The sequence below is a fragment of the Schistocerca piceifrons genome, chromosome 7 (assembly GCF_021461385.2).
Source record: "Schistocerca piceifrons isolate TAMUIC-IGC-003096 chromosome 7, iqSchPice1.1, whole genome shotgun sequence".
Taxonomy (NCBI): Eukaryota; Metazoa; Arthropoda; class Insecta; order Orthoptera; family Acrididae; genus Schistocerca; species Schistocerca piceifrons.
The window spans coordinates 18,345,062-18,367,891 of record NC_060144.1 but is presented as its reverse complement, the minus strand read 5'-3'; the positions used below and the strand labels follow the sequence as shown (position 1 = coordinate 18,367,891).

At 39.8% G+C, this 22,830-nt stretch overlaps 1 protein-coding gene across 1 annotated transcript in view; it reads right to left on the bottom strand.

Moving 5' to 3' along the window:
• Positions 1–2,180: 2,180 nt before the first annotated feature.
• The window catches only part of LOC124805280 (DNA repair protein complementing XP-C cells), a 67,743-nt gene continuing 47,093 nt past the window's right edge, over positions 2,181–22,830 (bottom strand). The window contains exons 4-6 of the mRNA XM_047265792.1: positions 20,758–20,926; positions 11,743–11,897; positions 2,181–2,739 (exon numbers count right to left, since the gene is read on the bottom strand). Coding sequence (XP_047121748.1) covers positions 2,500–2,739; positions 11,743–11,897; positions 20,758–20,926 — 564 coding nt within the window. The 3' untranslated portion in view covers positions 2,181–2,499. The remainder of the gene's footprint in view (positions 2,740–11,742; positions 11,898–20,757; positions 20,927–22,830) is intronic.

The following is a 22,830-nucleotide window of genomic DNA, read 5'->3' as shown; positions in this document are numbered from 1 at the left end:
CGGCTACCGTACCGTGCGATTGATCAATGGAACACGCAACCAACCAACCAAGGGCTGTTCTACAAATTGACTCCTGGAGGTATGTAATGGCCAGGTATTGTTTCATTATTTTATTAGTCTGATGTCACTTACCAATTCCATAATGTAGATATATTTTGAAAGCATGCAGTAACACAATTTTTGAACAAATGCACCATTGTGTCATGCTTTACCAACTAAGGAGCCAGTTCAGTACGTTTCTTTTAGAGACAGTTCACAACAGAGATGCCTGGCCAAAGGAAGTACTATTAGAAATTTCTAAGTAACATGAATTGTTGCAACTATCTCATCAAACTGTGCTTGAACAATATTGCACAGCAGTAAATCCCACAATCAGTGATCACAGACTGCCTACAGTTTAAATGCAACAATCCCCACTTAGGCATACCTTAGACCCTGGTGACTGGATTAAAAAGTATCCTGTAACAGAGATTCAATGGAACTATTCATAGGAATACTATAACACATTGGATGGAACGTAGATGGTTCTTTTGTTATGTACCTCACATGTTGCTGTCGGCTGACAGAAAGCTTCCTCATACAGATACTTAGCTGTTATGTTTCTGTGCCTAACTCACGGCAATCCCTTCAGCCCATTTGCAACACGTCTTATCATGCATACTTCCTTCATCTCTCCCCTAATCTAGTTTGCTCCACTTCAGACTTAAGTAAACCCCACATCTACTTTTCTTCCGTACTTTTATTCACACAGAAGGAAACTGCACGTGGTCCCACATTTATAATTCACCTCTCATCCTCTGTTCTAATACAGCCTTTCTTTTCTTCCACCATTTTACAATCTTCTCCCTCCCCTCTCCCACTACTATATGTTCCTTTTCTTGTCTGATCCCCTTCACCCTGTCTCAGTCTTCAAATGTTGCTTCTTTTGAAGTACTCATTTTTTGTCACTGTGTGGTTCTCATCTTAATTATTTACTTGTTCATTGTTTTCCAAATCCTTATTCTTCACTTTCAAGCACTAAATCCGCAATTAAACATCACATACAGGAAGTAGCCTGTTCTCATAAACAAGTCTAGTGTGTCACGAGCCTACGAATGGCTACAACTGAAATGGAAATTAATGTAATTTAGTGGGAAGCTCAGAACCAAGCACTGACCTAACTAAATTTCTACAATACACGGAAAGGATAGGCTGGTAGTCACTATAAAGATGGCACACTGAGTTGCAGATAGGCACAACAGAAAGACTGTCTCAATTTAGCTTTTGGTCAAAGCCTTCTTCAGAAACTAAACAAACATTCATTCATATAAGCAAGCACATTTCATCTGCATATGACCGCTGCAGCTCAGACCACAGCTGCCGAATATCATGATCACGTGTATGTCAGGTGTGCATGCTTGTGTGAATGTGTGTGTGTGTGTGTGTGTGTGTGTGTGTGTGTGTGTGTGTGTGTGTGGAGGCGACTTTGGCTAAAAGCTAAATTGAGACAGTCTTTCCATTGTGCCTGTCTGCAACTCAACGTGTCATCCTCATGGTGACTAGCTGTCTACCCTATTTCTTATATTGTTGATATTCCAACCTGGAGTTTCCATTGTCTAACTAAATTTCTGTAAGACAAATGACAATCCTAGGCAACACAACTATAATGTACTAACATAAAAATAAAACTGTTCAGCATGTTGCAGACGAATGAAAAATAGTAACTACAGACATAAACCACCCTAATTCAGTGGAACAGGAGAGCACACTACTGACAAAAGTGAAGGGTTATTTGTGTCAAACTGACATCACAATAGTCCCAGGTATGCAATATCTTAACAGTTTTCAGTCATTAAGTGGTAGTGCAGCATATTTTCCTTTGTTGTGCCAAGGCAGAATCCTGTAAGAATATTGCCAACAGAATCCACACTATACAGATTTCTTTTTTTAAAAAAAAAGGGTGTTAATGTATTTTAAAATTTTGATATCATACAATATCTTAACAAAATTACAGCTGCCAGCAGCATTTCACAAACAAAGAAATATGTACATAGTTCACAAATAGTGAATAGTGAATTAGAAAAAGTCTTCTTGGAAGAAACAACACAAAGTTGGTGTGAACATGCTTTCACATATACATAAAAAAAAAAAATCTTAGAAGAAAAAAATTATATCTTAGTACTATTACAGGGAAGCTCAACGTAAGCTATTAAAAAATACTGTAAGATTTAAAAATATACGAATACAGGTATAAAATGTGACAACAGGTACTAGCAAATAGTTGAAGTACAGCAATGAAATTATATAATTTGTAAAAAAATCTTTGCAGTACTTTGACCAGAATATTCACAAGCTCGTGGAAGAAAGTGCAATGGTTAATGCATGAAAGATGCACTCTATGAATTGTATGATTACTAAAATTTTACAACAAATTGAGCAGAAAATTTTAATGCATTTCGTTGAAAATGTTTCATGACGATGTTACTAATTACTATTTTAACCTTACAAGATCAATTAAATTTAGTCGCACTGTCCCATTTCCCAGTCTGAATCATCAGACTGAACAGTTTTCATTCTTTTGGGCTCTTGGAATCTCTTTGCTTTCTTTGTTTTAGTTTTAGCTGTCTCTTTAACAGGGCCAAAATCATATCTCGCTTTTAATCGTTCTCTTATAAGAAGACCTTTTATCAATCGTCTCCAGTTTCCATAGATCCGTTTTAACCTCTTCTCCTCATAGCGCCTATCTGCCTCCTCTTCTTCCTTAAAACAACAAAAAATAATTATAATACACAAATAAAAAATCAGAAATATTATCTATAAACATTACAGATGTAAAAGGGCAGATGTTTTCAGCAATGAAGTGAATCAAAATTCTGTACAGGAAATATGTAAAAAAATATGCTGTAATTAAAATAAGAATGCTGAAATCTGTAGAAAGCTGGGATACATGGAAAGTGCCTTCATTCTAAACGTGTTAAGAACAGTGGCATCACGAAACACATTACAAAGGGAGAAAATACACAGCTGAACAAAACAAAGCAGAGGCAGGGTAAGGAAAGGATGAGATAAAGAAAAAAGAGGGGGAACAGAACAGAAGTTGAAGGAAAACATTACAGTAGTTATCCTACCACACATTCAGAACATCTATTAAAAGATATATTTCGCATTTCATAATATTAGAGGAAATATTTCTAGGTAATAGCAGTAAAAAAACTAAAGTCAGCAAGTAAGGAGTCCCCAGAAATTAATTCACTTTTTATCTGTTGCCATAAGTATACTGGAGTCAAAAGTCATAGATCCCACTTACAAACATATGTACCGGGTACTTATAATTAAAGTGCAGTTACTCACGGAGATCCAGTGTAGGCTGTAGTTATCGTATGGAGTGAAACTTGGTAGATATGCTAATGCATTAATGCAGGACAGATTTACAATGGAAAAATTTAGTTCCAACTTTGGCCACCAGGTGCAAATCTGGTGCTGTACCCTGTTTGCGTAACAGTATGCATCCACACTGTCATTTAACAAGCCGTAACATGAGTGGACTTTATGGCTACTGAGAAGAGAGACTGTGTGCTGTTAGTGAAACTGTTTTATGAGGATATCTGCAATTAAACTGCCACATTGAGAATGTATAACTAACTGAAGGCTCTGAGGGGAGGCCCATGATATTAAATGTTTTAAAAAAGGTGGTAATGATATTTGAAAACAGAGGTGAGCTTGGTATGGCACCTGGAAATTACTGGCAAGGTTGCTGTTGCCGCAACTAACCATGTGGCACGTGCTCCGGGTAGTACTAATGCTTGTGCAGTATGACAAGGCACTTTTTACACTATAGGGTGCAGTGAATACACAGTACTACCAAATTTGGGGTATTGTTAAACTGTGTGTTGTGCACAAAAAGACACTGCACTCATCATATGAGGCTGTGTGGTGTGGATTCACAAGCACCTTTACTCTCGGCCCGTTCTTCTTTGAAGAGTATACAGAGCCTGTCAGGTGTACTGTGACGTCTGCAAGTTATCGAGACGACCTTTTACAGTACGTGATTCCTGCTTAGGAAGATCACAACCACGTGGAAACCACAGTTTTCACGCAAGATGGAGCAACGTCTCATGTCACTTGCCCAATGAGAGAACTGCTTAATGAACCTTCCACGAACATTTTATCCAGAGCTTTTCCAGATGTCTGGCCTGCAATATCACCTGAGCTGAATCCATGTTTTTAGCTCTGCCTCTGGGCAATCTAAAGAACATGTTTAACCAGGGACATGTTCTGTGTCTACCTGATTTGAAGGCCAGTATACAAGAGCATGTTGCTCAGATTCCACCAGAACTGTTGTGAGCAACTGTTGATCACGTCATTTTTATGGATACAGCATCTCTTTCATGTCTCCATTGCTCATATTTAACAGAATGCGTAAAAAGTGGTCCATAATAAAATCAATATTATGCTTTTCTCATTTGACATTTTCTTTCCGCATCCCATTCCCAATCCATTACACAGGGAAACATTTCTGTACATCTTTCTTGCATTCACAGCACCAGACTTGCCCCTGATAGCCAAAATCTAAACCCCCTTTTTTTCATGGTATATCATTTCTGCGTTAAAACATTAGAACATCAACAAGGTTTCACTGCCATACAATAATCACAGCCCACACTGGATCTTTATGAGAGCTGCACTTTAATTATAACCACTTGGTACGACTGACTCTGAAAGCTTGTAAACTTAAATACCTTCATATACGTGTTCTTGGTGAGCTATATTTTCAAAAACTGGTTACTTTTGTTCATACAGCAGGCAATATTATGTCTCAGTCTTTCTGTTTGACGTGAGTATGCATCCAGAGTACATCTGCCAATGGCTTATTAAAATATTCCACAAGCCCGTTCATCAGTGGCTGGTAGGTGTGGTCTTTCTATGCACAATGTTGCAGAATGAAATTACCTCTGACAACAGTCTTGACTCCAATACACGGTGTCCATAAATTATCTTTACATTTTTAAGACTTTGATTACAAAATGCAACTCAATGCTTTTGGACATAGTGCAAAGGGAACTACATCGGAACCAACTACCTGGGCTTGGCATATGGTATTGCAACGGGAAGTGTTCTCCATAAACATGGGGAGGTCACTCGCCTGTTTCAGATGTCAATATGGACAACATATAGCAGGCATTTGTCAGGAGACTGGCAAAATCAATGTGTATAGCAGACAGAGTTGGAAATGCCATGATCAACAGTGCACAAAGTCTTCGACGAGACGTTACATCTTTATGTCAACAAGGTGCAGCAGCCAAAGCCGGCTAACACAGCTCAACATGAACAGTTTGCAGTGGGTATACCAGTCAAGTTGGACACAATGATATTTGGAAAAGATTTGTTACTTCAGTAAATCATCCTTTCATGTATCCGGAAAACTGCCCATCACAACATCTGTATATAGCAGGGACACCCATGGTGGGCAATACTGCATGCGAGCACAATGTACGGCATGCATGCAGTCTGGGGCTCAGCCTGTCTCGGCACTACTTGCTACGCCACAATGTTTCATTTAATGATGTGATATGATCGTTTTTCTTATGGCATGTGGTGCGGCATTTTTCGGTTAGCAGGTTCTCTTCTATTCACGGCCATAGCAGTGTTTATCCATGGCTAATTGCTCTTGGTATGAAGGAAATTCGAAGGTTCTGTGGCTGTTGCAACAGGGCATACATTAAAAAAGGGGCAGCCTAGTGACCTACAAAAACTAAGAGGAAACACAGGGTCTATCTTTTTTCTGAAAAGAGGGATGTGAATTTGTAATGTTTATTATACAGCTGCATAATAGCCAGATGCTGCAAATTTGCTGTAGAATGACTTTACGATACCATGCACAACGAATCTGAAGATTAAGCTATCAACGAAAGAGCAAAAAGTAATCATTATCAACAGACGATTCGTATGGGATTAATTAATTTGTACATAATGAACCACTTTGTGCTAAATTTGCAGGCATGGAGCAGGTGACGAAATAGATATTAAAATAGTAAATTTTCCAAAATTGCAATAATTTTTGATAGAACTGTGTGAAGAGTATGATAGCACTATATATTACAGTGATATTCATTGGATAAGTCTAGGGGGCAAGAATAACTTTTCCATTTAAAACAAACTACTGAATAAAAATGAACTCTGGAACTATAATCAGACTGGGAATGGATTGCAGACATCTCATTTCTAGTGGACTCTCTGCACCCTTGAACATCCTCTGTAAAATACTGAAAGACTACGAGAAACTTACTTAATATTTTATGGGGAAAGTGGAAGCATTACAAAAAAAAAAGAAACTTTGGAAATGACAATTTTTGAAAAAACACACTGGCCATTTCCTTTAGCTCTTTGGCATCAAAGAAATGAGAATTTTGAAGAATTCAGTGCAGTGCTTCAAGAATTAAAGGAACAGCTTTCAAAATGTTTTCTCAGAACAGAAAATCTCACATCCGTCTTTGAGCTATTTTTGAGACACTTTGCTGTTTCACTTGAAAGTGCCCCAGTGCAGATGGAACTGAAGGACCTGCAGTGTAATTTTGGTTTAAAATACACATTCTTTTACATTAAAACTGTCCAAAAGTTCTATAAAGTTTTCCTCTCAAGAGTTCTCATGTCTCCACAATGAGGCTCCAAAAGTAATATCAGTGTTTCAATCAACATGTGCGTGAAAGTTTGCTTTCAAATGTTTCGTGGTGATTGAGCGTAAAATGTGATTCATCTGAAATGGTCACCTGTCACAATTCCAGCCTATGTCATTGATGAACAGCAATCAGCACAGGTACATGAGGCATGCGCCTGTTGTTGAGACCCGTACGCATTGACATTCCCTGAATGGTCACTGAAGAAACACTGCTGGTAGCCCCCTTGGTTCATCTGGTTGATCAGTTGATAAACACTTACATGTCATTTCACCCGTATACGACTCTCCAGCTATCACTCACAGGTCATCTATGACCTGGGTGCACCACAAATGCCTCGTTGTCACTTTTATAGCACTATTTTTCCATGCATGGTACATTTTCACCATGATGATACACAAACAAATTACAAACTTAGCAGTTTTGGAAATACTGCCAGCCTTGGCATTAAAGGCAAAGATCATTCCCTTTTCGACGCCCAATAAATTGCTGTTTCCAGATTACCACATTGACTGCACTGTTTTCCATGTCCCACGGACACGTTTTATATACCCTCCACTGCTAGTGCTGCCACCTGCCATCAGTTAATGGTTTTTGCTTGTTGACATCAAACAGACGGTTGTCACATTACTGTGACTGGACAGTGTATATCTAAGTTTAAAAGTTTTAAGCATTCCATAAGGAACAATGTGGCATGCACAACACTACTGGTGTAATGCAGTTGCAAACCAGCTTAATGTATTCTTTTGTGCTATCCACTGGTAACTGTTCATCAGGATAAACTGCACAGAGCTTTAGACTTTCAAATTTTCTACTATAGTATAATATGAAGCCAAGCCGCATGAAGCCATTTAATGTTCCTTGTGCAACTGCCCTCAAATGCAGTACATTCGCAGTTTCCTCATCTTCCCACACAGACAGTGAGGCTTGGTAGTGGGGGAAGCGTGCAATCTGCCATGAGATCCACATGCATCTGAGAGCTCTACACATGTGCAGAATTCTTGGCCATTTCCCGTACACAGGCATCACAGTGTTTTCATGTTACATATGAAACAGAAAGAGAGGGAGAGTCCCAAGAGCAATGTGTGATGCGGAGTTGTGCACAACTGCATCAATGATGCAGTCTCTTTCAAGAATCTACTGTCATCAATAATGTTTACCTGGGCACATCACAAGAGTTTGCTGTGGCACAGTTGGAGCATACCTGCATCATATTCCGAAAGGACAGAAAAGGATGGGACACCATCTCACTGGTCCCTAAACACTCGGAAATTTCTGGATTGAAAAGTTTATGGGTAGGTGGAGGACGAAGAGATCTGTCCCACTGCTTGCCATGGTCACTTGATCTTACATCAGTAGACTTCTTCCTACGGGATCAGGTGTCCTGAACCAAAGTCGCAGACCTACAGGACTTCATGACATGCATTCACAATGCATTTCAACATGACCAACCTCCATCCCTCCAAGTTCCTGAAAACTGAATAAGGACTGGATGTTGTATGTGCCACTATCGAGTGCACACATTGATGTGTATGAATGAGGAAACAAAACTTTATGAGTTACCTTGTAACATGTTCAAAATCAGTTATTATCTAGAACAGTTTTAAAGATATTGAAGTCTAAAGCTGTAAATTTTCAGATGCATTTTACTTTTCCATGACGACTTGATGCTCAATGATTAAAATTATGTCTTCTGAAAGAGACTGTTGCTTTCTGGAACCTCAGCAGTTACACCGTCTTGGATGTGAGATAGTGAGTGCTGCTTTTTATCATTTTTTTCCCAACCGTTAACTTCAAAATGCTGAAATGGAGCAAATGCAGGACGAATTGGTACCAGATATCCTGGGGATTCTGAGTCACATGCTTCTATCACTGTCATTCTGTACATCAGTAGAGATCTGGCCAACAATTCTATCAATGATATTCACAAATTCCATATGACTTGACAAAAGATTGTTATGACAATACTTCAGTATTACTGGCCACAAATGACCAGGGATAATGAGCAACTATTTCCATGGCATTTGTTCATGATTTTCTCTCCATATATTAATCTGAATTTTGTTTTGACAACATCTTCCTTCTCTAACACCTATACAATCTTCTGTAATGCTGTATTTTCTGCTTGTTCAGCTGCAAAGTTCACTAATGCAGTTACGTGCAGGATACCACCAGTGCTGTAATATTACAACGGATTCCATGAAGGGTAATCTACACCCTTGCATGTGTGTCCAGTTTTGCATATTACGAGGGGTAGCCATAAAGTTTTAGTTATTACTGTGGGGAAAAAAAATAAAAAAAAAAGATTAGGCAGCTAAAGAAGTCATCTGGATTAATCTGACACAGCTGCAGTGTTTCCTCTGTTGCAGCATTGTTCCCCTTCAAATGAAGATAACTAATTACTACCTGATACTCAACTAAATGAGCTATGTCATTCTAATTTGGCTTCATTAATGGCATGATACAATACTGTGGCATCGGAATCTCGTGCACCCAGACTGCGGACAAACAATAAATGTCTGAAGGGATTGGGAGAAGACAGTGTTAATCTTTCCAGAGCGTCGTTTTCAATTAAGACACATCATATGTGGGTGAAATTCAAAGACAAGGACATAAATGTAACAGGGCAAAACAATTTACAATTCAGGCAGCTCTTTCTAGTGGTATACACAGAACTACTTGGTAACAACATGCTGTACGCTTGAAAACAGAACAGATTGTGTGATAAGACAAATCTTCACTGAATTACTGAATTTTGGGTTAGCACTTTTCTTCAATCAACCGTTCAATTACACAAATTTATTTTTTGAAGTTATAATTTACTGACTATCTCTCCAACTGTGACGGCATATTCCTAAGGCCTCAGTACCCATCTTGCCAATCACCCTGATGGTCCCTTCAAACTTGTCAGCCTGCAGTGTTGACGGTCAAAGAGTGGTTGGTCTGCCATATAAATAGAATTGAAATGTACTGATTGCCCAAACAACTGCAACACACTATTTTTCAATCAAAGAGTTATTCTTTTGTGTACTTAGAGTATTCTGGAAGTGAAAGCAATCGCTTTTTCAACACCTTCCTTGATATGTATTTGCAAAACACACTAATCCCACAACCACTAGTGTCAATATGTAATTCCACGTTGGCATTCTCTTCCAAAATTGAAAGCACTGGGGTAAACGTCATCTCCTCAAGGCTACAAACAGGCCTTTCTGGCCACTCACTAAACACAAAGAGGTGACTTCTTGCAGTAGTTCCTGCAGAGACGAGCTTTACAAGCGATATCGTTTTAAAGCATCTATAGTATGAGCCAATTCCAAAGAAGTTTCTCACATGAGCAATATAGTGAGTGACATCTACTGGGACACATTGACATGTTTACCAGAAGTCAGCTGTAGTTACCTGCAATTTCCTGCTGTGTACAAAATGACCCTGTTTGACATCTTGTAGCATATATTCATCACATACAATTTTTCCGTCTTTACAGTGGCACACACTGTGTCCAGGAAATAATGCAAAGCTGTCCTCAGTACACCAAATGCCCATTTTTCTGGATGGCAATGGAACTGGTTACGGAACTGACAAACTTAGTGTTGCATGATAGTTGTGACATAAATCTGGGGATTCTAACTTCACTTCTCAGTGTTGGTATGCCTATTAAGAGATCAGTGCCAATGAATAACAAACCTCTTCTAAAATTAGTGATACTATCAGCTCCTGGCTGGGCTCAAAACTGAAAGCTGCTACTTCTGGCTGTCTGTGTGACATTAAAATATGGTTTTCCCACATTAGCGTTGTAAGGTGTTTATGATCTTCCATGAGTACCATCAGTATGGCATGCAGAAGCTTGTCAAACTCTTTATCATAATGTTTTCTGGTGCAATGACTGTGTATGCTACCACCAACTGATGAAGACTTCTGTTGTGGTGAGATCCTTCAAATGAAGCACTTGATACTTATCTCCTGTCATACACCATGTCCTTCATTAGAAACGTTTTCGGCTTCTAGTATAATCATGTTCACCGTGTGATACAGCACGAAAACATACATACACAGATTACTTATTGATGGCTAATCTGTCATTGGCACTGTCTATAGCTGTTTGGCAGTGTGGAGTTGCTGCCAGGTGTCGCCAAACATGGTATTAATTTTTTGCTGAATCTGTTAAGCCATTTTGTCAGATTCTGTCCTGCAACTTTGAATGGATGCATGATAAGCATCTGTCACATTAATATTTTAGTATCATACATTGACAATCCTATGAGAAATGCACTGTTTGTACTTGGGTTCCTGCCCATTTAAGGGATAGCTGTTGTGTAGCCCCATCGTACTCACAGTGATGTTGTTGTTTGAAATACCTGGAGTCACCACCAAATTAACACAGAATCTGGAATCGAGTTCCAATTATGAGAGCAGAGTTGTCAACACGCTTTCACACGGGAAGTATGTTTACTGATTGCACACAAAACTGACTTGCCTGCCTCAGTAGAGGCATAACGTAACATTCAACGTAAATAAAATATTTTAGCAAATTTCAATAATCCACGAATAATTAAGACCCAGAACCTTCCAAAAATTATAAACGTTGAAAATAATTTCAGGAGGCAGGAATCAAGCTAGTGACATGCACATTACCAACCATCAACTGTAATCAGTACATTATGGCAGGCAATGAATAGTTCAGTACTGGGCATGATGAAAACATTTGGGAAATTTGGGCTTGAGGGTGTCACACATGGCCCAGCAACTTACAGAGTGAAGATGTATATATAGATCCACCCTTCCCCCACCGTAATGACACAGAAGGATCCGACAAACAACAAAACTATTACTGACCTGTCATCACGTGAGATCACTGTTTTAAGAAAGATGAAATATGGGACTTGCATAGTAATAGATGCAGAGATCACTCTGCAATAACCATTAAGAACATAATAGCACTATTTTATACATTTTGGTCAATCTGATGAAAATTTAAAATATATTCAAAATTAATTACAATACTTTTGAAGATTGACACCTAGATAATAGCAGTCTTTGCAAAAAGTCCATAATAATATTCTGGAAAATAATTTTAATATATTGGACTCACTGCTTGCCATGCTTCAGCCAGCACATCTTTGTACTCTTCGCAGACTACGAATCCATCATAAACAGGATGACTTGCTCCACAGTGGAAATCAAAACCAATGACTGCTGGAGCACAATCTATCTGCAATTTTCTGGCTACGCGATTCAAACCTGGAACTAAGACGTTAATTTTGTTAGATCTCTAGATTTACTAAACAAATTAAAAAAATAAAACCTGCTTGCATAGTGGAACAGATTACACTTTATCACATGTGCACACAAGCTTCAGAGTAACATTCTGTACATGAACTCAATTTAAGTATAAAATATTAGAATTTTGTATGTAACCTTCACTATATACTGGAGTTTTCAATGAAATTAACTTGTGTGAAAAATCAGACCTGTGTGACTGACATGCAGATCTTTGCTGTCCATAGTAACACTTTCACAACAGAGACCAGAAAAGGATAAGTAGAGAACAAAGAAGCACACAGTGTTAATCTGTCAGGAATGTTTGTGTAAGTTCCTGATGATTTCAGAAAAGATGAGAAGGCTGTATTCTTTATTATGACTTAAAATACTCTTTATACCTCTCTACTGCAGTGTCTTGCAAAATGTGTAAGAGCGACTGTTCATCAAACTTACTTTTTTCAAGCAAACAAACACAGTTACTGTGTTTCTACCTTGTATATTTTACTCTCAAGAGTCTATTCAGACAATGTCTGTTCCACATGACAGCACCTTTTTTGATCTTCTTCTACACAGATACTCCGCAATGGACTGTACAGTGCATGGCAGAGAGAACACCATACACTACAAGTCATTTCCTTTCCCATTACACTTGCAATTACGAGAGAAAAACAACTCTGTATGAGCTCTAATTTCTTATATCTTCGTGGCTCTTACAAGCAATCCTTGTTGTAGGCAGTAGAATCACTCTGCTCTCAGCTTCAAATACTAGCTCGCTAAATTTTCCCAATAGTGCTACTAAAAAAGAATGCATTCCCACTCGAGTCCCCGAAGCGTGTCCGTAACACTCGTGTGTTGTTTGACGCTACTAGTAACAAATCTGGAAGTCCATCTCTGAATTGCATCGATGTCTTCCTTTAATCCGACCTGGTACAGATCCCAAACACTTGAGCACTACTTGAGAATAGATCACACTAGCATCCTGTACGCGGTCTCCTTTACAGACGAACTACACTTTCCTAGGATTCATCCAATAAACCTTCCTACCACAATCCTCACATTCTTTTTCCATTTCACATTGCCTTGCAACATTACTTACAGATATTCAACCCTATAACAGTCGGGCTTGGTCTGTGAGACCTGTTAGTTTTTGTTTCACTCAGTTTATATAGTTATAGTTGCTGATCTGACTGTAGCGCCCTGCTAGCTTCCTGAAATATCTGCGAGACAGTGTTCACGTCATGAATGACTTTTGCTTTGTTTAGACACTGTTTGGCAGCTTCTAAACAGCACACGCAGCTGACAGACCCAGCCTGACTGTCTACATTACTGTTTTCTGCCAGTGCAACCCCACTTTTATTTTGGTGTGGGCCTATCACTGAGTTACTTCGCACACTATTTGTTATTTCCTAAAACTGATTTATCATTGTCAATCATTTTCAATTAAAATGGCAAGAGAAAGTCATTTATAGAGTGAAATTTACAGAATTTCATAAGATGAGAGTGAAGCAGATGATTCTGACTTCAAAATAAACAGTGATCATGACAATAATACTGAAATATGTGGTGGTGAAGATAAAGATGTTCAGCCTTCTGCCCGTACCGATGCCCCTAGTGTTGTTGACTCTAGTACAATTCCTGTGATCGACTCGTGTACATCACCCAAGCACTTTTATAAAGGAACGAAAGGAGCAACTAAATGGAGAAAAACTTGTTTCCAACAAAGCATTCGAATAAGACATCACAAAATAGTTATTGTGCATTGGCCTGGAAGTATATGAGCTGTCACAGGTGCACACTATGTGATCAAAAAGTATCCGAACACCTGGCTGAAAATTACTTACAAGTTTGTGGCGCCCTCCATCGGTAATGCTGGAATTCAATATGGTGTTGGCCCACCCTCAGCCTCGATGACAGCTTCCACTCTCGCAGGCATACGTTCAATCGGGTGCTGGAAGGTTTCTTGGGGAATGGCAGCCCATTCTTCACAAAGCGCTGATGTCGGTCGGTGAGGCTTGGTACAAGGTTGGCGTTCCAAAACATCCAAAGGTGTTCTATAGGATTCAGGTCAGGACTCTGTGCAGGCCAGTCCATTACAGGGATGTTGATATCGTGTAACCAATCCGCCACAGGCCGTACATTATGAACAGGTGCTGAACTGTGTTGAAAGCTGTAACTGCCATCCCCGAATTGCTCTTCAACAGTGGGAAGCAAGAAGTTGCTCAAAACATCAATGTAGGCCTGTGCTGTGATAGTGCCACGCAAAACAACAAGGAGTGTAAGTCCCCTCCATGAAAAACACATCCACACCATACCACCACCACCTCTGAATTTTACTGTTGGCACTACACACGCTGGCATATAACGTTCACCGGGCATTCGCCATACCCACACTTAGCCATCGGATCACTACACTGTGTGCCGTGATTGTTCACTCCACACAACCTTTTTCCACTGTACAATTGTCCAATGTTTACGCTCCTTACACCAAGCGAGGCGGCGTTTGGCATTTACTGGCGTGATGTATGGCTTTTGAGCAGCTGCTTGACCATGAAATCCAAGTTTTCTCACCTCCTGCATAACTGTCACAGTACTTGCAGTGGATCCTGATGCAGTTTGGAATTCCTGTGTGAAGTCTGCCTATTACACATTACAGCCCTCTTCAACTGTCGGCAGTCTCTGTCAGTCAACAGACGATGTTGGACTGTACACTTTTGTGCTGTACGTGCCCTGCAAGTTTCTACTTCACTATCACATTGGAAACAGTGGACCAACGAATGTTTGGGAGTGTGGAAATCTCACGTACAGACGCATGACACAAGTGACACCCAATCACCTGACCGTGTTCAAAGTCTGCGAGTTCCACGGAGCGCCCCACTCTGCTCTCTCACAATGTCTAATGACTACTGGGGTCGCTGATATGGAGTACCTGGCAGTAGGTGGCAGTACAATGCACTTAATATGAAAAACATATGTTTTTGGTGGTGTCCGGATACTTTTGATCACATAGTGTACATCCGCTGTTAGAATAACGGCAGTTATTTTTTAGCAATCCACTGATTGATTTAGATCTTGAATGAACCAATACCTATACTGATTCAGTTCAAAGCAAATATACCAGTGACCCAAATATGGCTAGACCTACAATTTTTGATCAACTGAGGGCATATTTTGGCTTGCTTTACTTAGCTGGAACATTGCATGGTGATAAAAAGAATATTGAAGACTTTTGGAATACAGATGGTACCAGAATAGAAATTTTTACAAGCAATTATGTCTCTGAAAAGGTTCAGAATTTTGTATCATTGTATCAGTTGTAACAACATTCATACATGGGAAGAAAGAAAAGCACATAATACTCTTGCTGCCATAAAATCAATTCTTGATAAGTTTATCTCAAACGGCAATGCATATTTTGCTCTGTCAGGAAATACTGCTTTGGATGAAATACTCACTCCATACAGAGGCAGGTGCAGGTTCAGCATGTGTATCCCAAATAAATCTGCCAAGCAGGGGATCAAAGTTTTCATCCTTGCTTGTTCTAAAATGTAATATGTAAAATATTTAGAAGTCTATGCAGGTGCACAACCACAAGGATCGTACAAGGTCAGTAATAAGGCAGACGCTGTTGTTTTGCATCTTTTAGACACAAAACACCACCAACAACAAAAAGGCCTGCAAGAAATCTGACAACTGGTTTACTTCTTACCCAACCGTCAAAAAAGTACTACAAGAAAAGAATATTACTGTTGTTGGTATGTTTAAAAGAAGCTGAAATTTCAGTTGAGTTTTTACCCAAAAATTCTAAAAAGGGTACTCAAGTAAGTTTGGATTTCAGGAAGACGTCACATTACTTTCATATGTACCAAAATGAAACAAATCCATACTGCTTATTTCCTCAATGCATCATGATGATGAAACAAAGTGACAGCAGCAGTGGGGGGGGATGAAGGACACATACCTAACAACATACTACAACAAAACAAAGGGCTGAGTAGAAGACGTTGATGCTATGTGTGGTGAGTAAACTGTTGCTAGAGGGGCAATACAGTGGCCTCTCCTTTCAGTTGTTGAACACTGCATCTCTCAGTGGTTACATTGTATTCAAGGCAAACAAATGTTTTAGTTGGAAGACAATACCTCAGAACACCATACTTGACAATGCGTGCAACCCAACCAAACCACCTACGTGAAACTTGCAAGCTTGCCTCTAACCTCTCCGACAACCAAGAACAAACAGTAGTTGAAATTCCACAACCAGGGAAAAGGGGAAGATGCTACAAATGCTAGAACAGCAAAACTAAATATTTTCGCAAAGTCTGCAAGGTGTGGTTATGCTTGGTGCACACTGAAATGGTCTGTGGCGACTGTTTTGAAAAATGATGTTTTAGAGGACAGTATCTCAAAAACTGTTCATTATATTCACAATTTCTATTTATATAATGAAAATTCAACATTTTTTATTCTTAGTTCTTATTCTCATTTACATAGTATTTCAATCAAATTTACTTGTATTTCCAGTATTATTATTTAGTTTATGGCTAATACAGACATATCATGAAATTAAATTATATATACATATGTACATATTGACACACAAGAAACTTAAGTTTGTCTTTACAACTGAATATCCAGTCCTTCAATCCAGCGCACTGCATCTGGAGTTGCTAGCAGGAAGTCCTCTTTGACGCCGTAATAGGCTCGAATCCTTCATTCACTGACAATGTGGTGAACAGTCTAGTATGTAGCCCCACAGTCACAGGCTGGATCAGGCAGCTTCTTCCACTTAGTGAGAGCATCCCTGCACTGGCCATGGCCGGTACGGATTCTGTTGAGAGTAGTCCAGGTCTTGCGTGGTAGGTCGAATCCACTTGGAAGTTTAGCACCCGAGAAGATGTTATGCAGATGCACATCTGTCACTGCTTCCCACCGACCTTTCCATTCTTCAAGAGGTTTGAAATCCTTAGCAACCATGTCAGCAGCATCGCACAGAGTTGGATAGCGTGATTTCAGTCTCTTACGATTTAAAAGAGGCAGGTCGCTATGCACAGGTAGATTAGAATTCCTGGAGATCTTGTGGTATTTTCTCATAAGAGCAGTACATCTACGTAGATCGGGAGGCATCATACCGGTTAACAGTGGAAGCCAATCAGCTGGATCTGACTGTGCCAGATATTATGCGCATTGTCGTATTCAGCAGGGTATCAACAAGCCTTTTATGTCCAAACAGGTGCACAATACTCAGCACTTGAGTACACCAAGCCCAGAGCTGAAGATGTCATGGTGGTTGCTGGAGATCCCTAGGCAGTTCCGCATAGCTTATTGAGGACGTTGTTTCGAGTCCTCAACTTCTGAGCTAAGTTAAGAAGGTGTTGTTTGAAGCATAGAGTACAATCCAAGATTAACAAGAAACATTGGACCAACTATCAGACTCCTTGAACTGAATGTATTTCCAGTTACTTATATTTAGTACTACACAGAAGGAAGTTTTTCAGGATTTGTTTTGACAATTATTGTACAATTCAAAAAATTAAAATAATGTCACTATACAATTTTGGTAAACATTTTTGGAAAGCAGTGATCAATTAATTGTTATATTTTGACTAAAGTTCAGTCTTGATCACGTCATGTATGTTTTAATGATACAGGTAACCGGTTTCGGTTCTTTCTACAGTTCTACAGTTTACAGTTGACTGCGTAGCAGCGAGGAGAGCTCCGCCTACCATCCTAAGGGAGCCATGGGTCTGATGATGGTTTTGTAGAAAGAACCGAAACCGGTTACCTGTATCATTAAAACATACATGACGTGATCAAGACTGAACTTTAGTCAAAATATAATGTCACTATAGCACTTAGTACTGCCTGAACAAAATAAAAATTCATCATTTGATGTAAATATACTGTCTGTCACTTGTTTTAAGTGTTTTATTTATTGGGTCCCACACACCCAGCCCAACCGTTCTTGGAACTATTTTCTGCCTGACCATTCTAGAGTCAAACAATGTGACTGTGCCAAGCAGGACACTACTAGTGTTGTATTCACACATTACAGGTTTGTTTTTCCAATTTATCCACATTGACACTCATTTTTCTACATTTAGAGCCATCTGCCATCCATCACAACTAGAAGTTTTATCCAAGTCATCTTGTATCTCCCTAGAATCACTGCAAACAACCACAGATTGCTGCCCACCCTACCTGCCAAATCATTTCCGTATACAGAGAATAATACCAGTTTAATCACACTTCACTGGAACACTCCTGACAATACCCTTGTCTCTGATGAACACTTGTCGTTGAGGACAAGATACTGGGTTCTATTATTTAAGAAGTCTCCCAGCTACTCACATATCTGTGAACCTATTCCATATGCTCATACCTTCTTAAAACAGCCTGCAATGGGGTACTGTGTCAAACACTCTCTGGAAATCTAGAATTATGGAATCTGCCTGTTGCCTTTCATCCGTGGTTCACTTAATTTGATTGACCTTCCCCGCCACTGAATCAGATGGTACTACCAGCTATACCAGGCATCAAAATTATTATAAGTTGTTCATGGAGTTCTCATTTCTTGCACAGTACCATCTAGCAATTGGAATTAAATGGCTCCTAGTACTTCATGGGGATTAACACAATGGAAGCAACACATTCACAATTTATTTAATGTCACACTGACCCGTAATAACTGCTGTAGGTTTGTTGTTTCTCTGTTCTCAGACAAAAACACCGTGTAGAACATTCAAATATTAAGGTGCATTATTTATATTCATTGGGTTGGTCGATTTTAAAAGGAATATTTTCATTCCCTCTATACCAATCCTTGAAGTAATAAGTTAAGACTTATTTTACACTGCCACAGCAATGGTATCTTTATTTTTACACTAGCTTTTTACCTGTGACTTTGCCAGTGTACTCTTGTGCCACATATATCGCACACATATAAGTGGTCTTTCCTTTTATCTACCTCCCCTTCTGTTTTTCTCCCTCCTCTTCCATCAGCTTCATTACACAACCCCCATTTTTCACCTTCCCACTACCCCTATCTATCTTCCACCCACCTTCTACTCTCTATTTTCCTTGTCCATTCATTCCTCCCCTTCTCCTTGTCTATCCCCCGCTCTCCCTTTTCCTGTCAATCCCCTCCTCTCTGTTTCTCCATCTTCACCTTCATCTATCTCCTCAATTGCACTACCACTCTGTTCAACTCCTACGTCACTCCAATTTCAACTGCGACCCCACCGCAATAGGAAGCAAGTGGTTCTTACTCCACTGTATTTCTTTCCGGACAGTAAGTGATATGTGTACCAAGTATAGTTGAAATCAATTCAGAGGCTGAAGAAGAGATGTGGAACATACTGTAGCAACGCAGCAGGTACCAAATTTGTCATAAAAGTCTGTAAATTACTCAACTGATAGTATTTTCCAGTAAAGGTATTTCATTCATTCCAAGCAACTTTGAATTTGTGACATCATCCAGACATGAGTTGACAGTAATCTGAATCCATTTTAGCAGACTAATAATTTCTTTCATGGGATAAAATTTTACTGATTATGAAAAACAAGTTCTTGAAGTTTATTTAGAATAGAAAATGTTTCGTTAGTAATTGCATGCCACAATTTATCTGTTTAATATAAAGGTGTTTTGATTTTTGTAAGCATGTAAAAAGTGTGAATTTATGTGCAGCTTTTACTCTTAGTCGAGTCACCACTTAGAGTGCTAAAAGTGCGCGTTTACAGTTTGCTGATCTGTGCGGTGAATTTCATTTTGTGATTTTGAGCCGAATAGACACAAATCCAGTTTTATTTAGACTCTACGCGAGATAGACACATCACGTTATTACAAAAAGTCATTTAGCCCACCAGGGAAAATTGAAACCTGCGTGCTCAATTCGAAACACAAGCGCGTGATTGAGCTTTCCATTAAATCGCATATAATAATTGCAATGCAAGAAGTTTGAAATCACTTTTCAAGACAAATACTGATTTTTGATAAAAAGAACCGAAAATTTATTCAAAATATTGAGGTTCTGTTTTAATTAGGACACATATCACCTTGTTGATCACTTTGCTTAGCAACACTGTACTGCAAATCAATTCATTCATTAGGACGATTTGCAACATAATAAGTCCCATTACACATACAAACTGTTACAAGGAATTTGCTGATCGAATGAGAGTGAAGTGCGTTCTTTTCCAGAAATGCCAATAAACCAGCAGTTTCAAAGTTAAATTACCAACTGTTGTGTGACTTCATTGATACCTACCGTCCCTCTCTGTGAATCCCCCCCACACCCCATCCATCTGTTCCTCGCCCCTCTCTCTGCCCATCGTCTATCTGTCATTCTGCTTGTCACATACGTTTTATAGTGGTTTATGTTTATGTCACTGTAGTGTGCATTAAGGTTGATATGAGCAATAAATAGCATTTTGTCTACATAATTTTTTCAGCATCGAGTCAGATGCAGAATCTGTACTTGTAGATTGAGCAATCCCCAGTACTGTCAGTTGCTCAACAGAGAAAACAATATGATTATGTTGTGTGAGAAATGAGAGGGGGCGGAGGGAGGGAGGGAGGGAGGGAGGGAGGGAGGGAGGGGGAGGGGTGGGGGGGGGGAGAGAGAGAGAGAGAGAGAGAGAGAGAGAGAGAGAGAGAGAGAGAGCACCACAACATATTCCTAGCATTATTCGGCAACCCTGTTGTGTGTACATTGCTTTAGTATAAACAGGATATAACTCCAGTATAATGCCCCGCATGAATTATTATGTCGGCTAAAATTTGTCTGAATTACTATTAGTGTTAGGCACTAAATATTTCCTGGCAATTTCTGGGTGTGTTTAATTTACTTACTTTGCATGTGGACAGTGCCTCCAGGCAGCATACTTGGTTTGAACAGTTCCACATTGCCATATGCATTCCTTGGAACCTTGCCATCAACCGCAGTTGGTGGGACATAGTCTTCAACTTGCCACGGCCCAAAGATTTCAAGTGGGATATCTTTGACCACTTTACCACTCATCTAATAACAAACAGATGACAATGAAATATTAGAAAAATGATCTTGAACTGTAAAACTATGACTAGAAACAAGTATATCATCAACTATTCCACAGCATTGTATTAGTATTACAAGCAACAGACAACTGCTGTGACCACATCAACATGAAATCTAGTACAGATCTCAAATTCTTAAAAAGACATAGACAAAAAATATAACACTAATTCTAACGTTCAGAAAACCCGGGACTGGAGCAACTGAATCACATTCCCTGTCAGGGTTCTGACGATTTCTCGTCCTCTGAAATGAGAAATATCCTCCCACCACACCCACTCCAGTAGTACGCCACCTACCCAACCTCCACAATCTTCTCCTATCCCTACTCCTATTTCACATCTACTTACAACAACTTGCCCCATGGCACAGACCCCTCCAATAGACCTATATGCAAGACCTGTTCCATACAGCCTTCCATTATCACCTACTCCAGTCCTGACAAAGGCATCTCCTATCTCACCAAATGCAGGACCACCTTTATGGTCTACCAAATAATCTGCAACACTGTGCAGCCTTCTGTGAGGCAAGACCACTAACAAGCTGTCTGTCCACATGAATGGCCTCTGAGAAGTTGTGGCCAAGACACAGCTGGACCACCCAGTTGCTGAGCATACAACACAACACGGTGCGCACGGCTTACGTAGTCCTTTCCCCTTCTCTGGTTATCTCCTTATCCCCCCCCCCCCCCCTTGCACCCTGCACAGCCATCCTACCATCCCACCATACAGCTACACCACATCCCTGAACACTCTCACAGGTGGCACTATCTCATCTTCCCCTTCACCCCTACCCTACCATCCATCTCCTTCTCCACACTACACTCTTCTCTAACCCCTCAATACCCACCCCAGTTGAGATTGTTGCTCACTGTAGATGGGTGTTAGCACTTAGAGATTACAGTGGTCACGTGCACAAGTACACATGTACGTGTGTGTGTGTGTGTGTGTGTGTGTGTGTGTGTGTGTGTGTGTCGGCGCATGCCCGTGCACTTGTGTTCATTCTATAGCTTTAGAAGAAAGATGATATGACTTACCAAACGAAAGCGCTGGCAGGTCGATAGACACACAAATAAACACAAACATACACACAAAATTCAAGCTATATATATAAATCAAAACTGTCACCATGCTCCCCCCACCCCTCATGTCACACCCCTTTTCTACCTGTATGTCTGAAATGATCTAAGGAACTACTCTAGGGATGGGTTATGGTTCAATTTTCACTAATGGACAGACTGATTCACAAGAAAGGTTTGTGGGCACAGGAGACAGCAGTAAGGCTGACCGATTGCAGTGCCTCTCTGATGTGAAATACCACTACCAGGAGCCTGGTGCAGGCTACCACCCAGTACCTAGACAACCTGTAATGCAGGACATTTCAGATACTAAACTAATAAGAATAGCCTTTTTGGTACAGAGATTATGTTCATGGGGTGTAAAGGGAAATTTGGGAAATGGTCACGAAGCTAATGTAGCTCACTCCAGAAAGGTGTTGCAGTAGGGTATCCTGTATGCTACAGTAGCTCCCTCCAAACACAGTTTCAGTTTGATGGATGGTGCTATACTGGCACGGCAATCGTGTGGCTACAAGTGGGAATAGTTCACACCAAACTGGTGCCACAGTATGGTAGGCTGGGTGGCACAATAGTTCACAAATCCTGTCATTGTCACGAAATGTCACTCATAAAGCCAATTAAACATGGAACAACAACAATCATGTCTCCTGGCAGCTTTCCTGGAGTGTGCTGCTTGAATAATTCAAATTATATGAAAGCGTTGATATTCTATAGCCTAATCTTGGTTTCAGAATTTTAATCATAACTCTAGGCAGTGGCCTGCAAACAAAATTACTTTTGCACCAGACAAGTC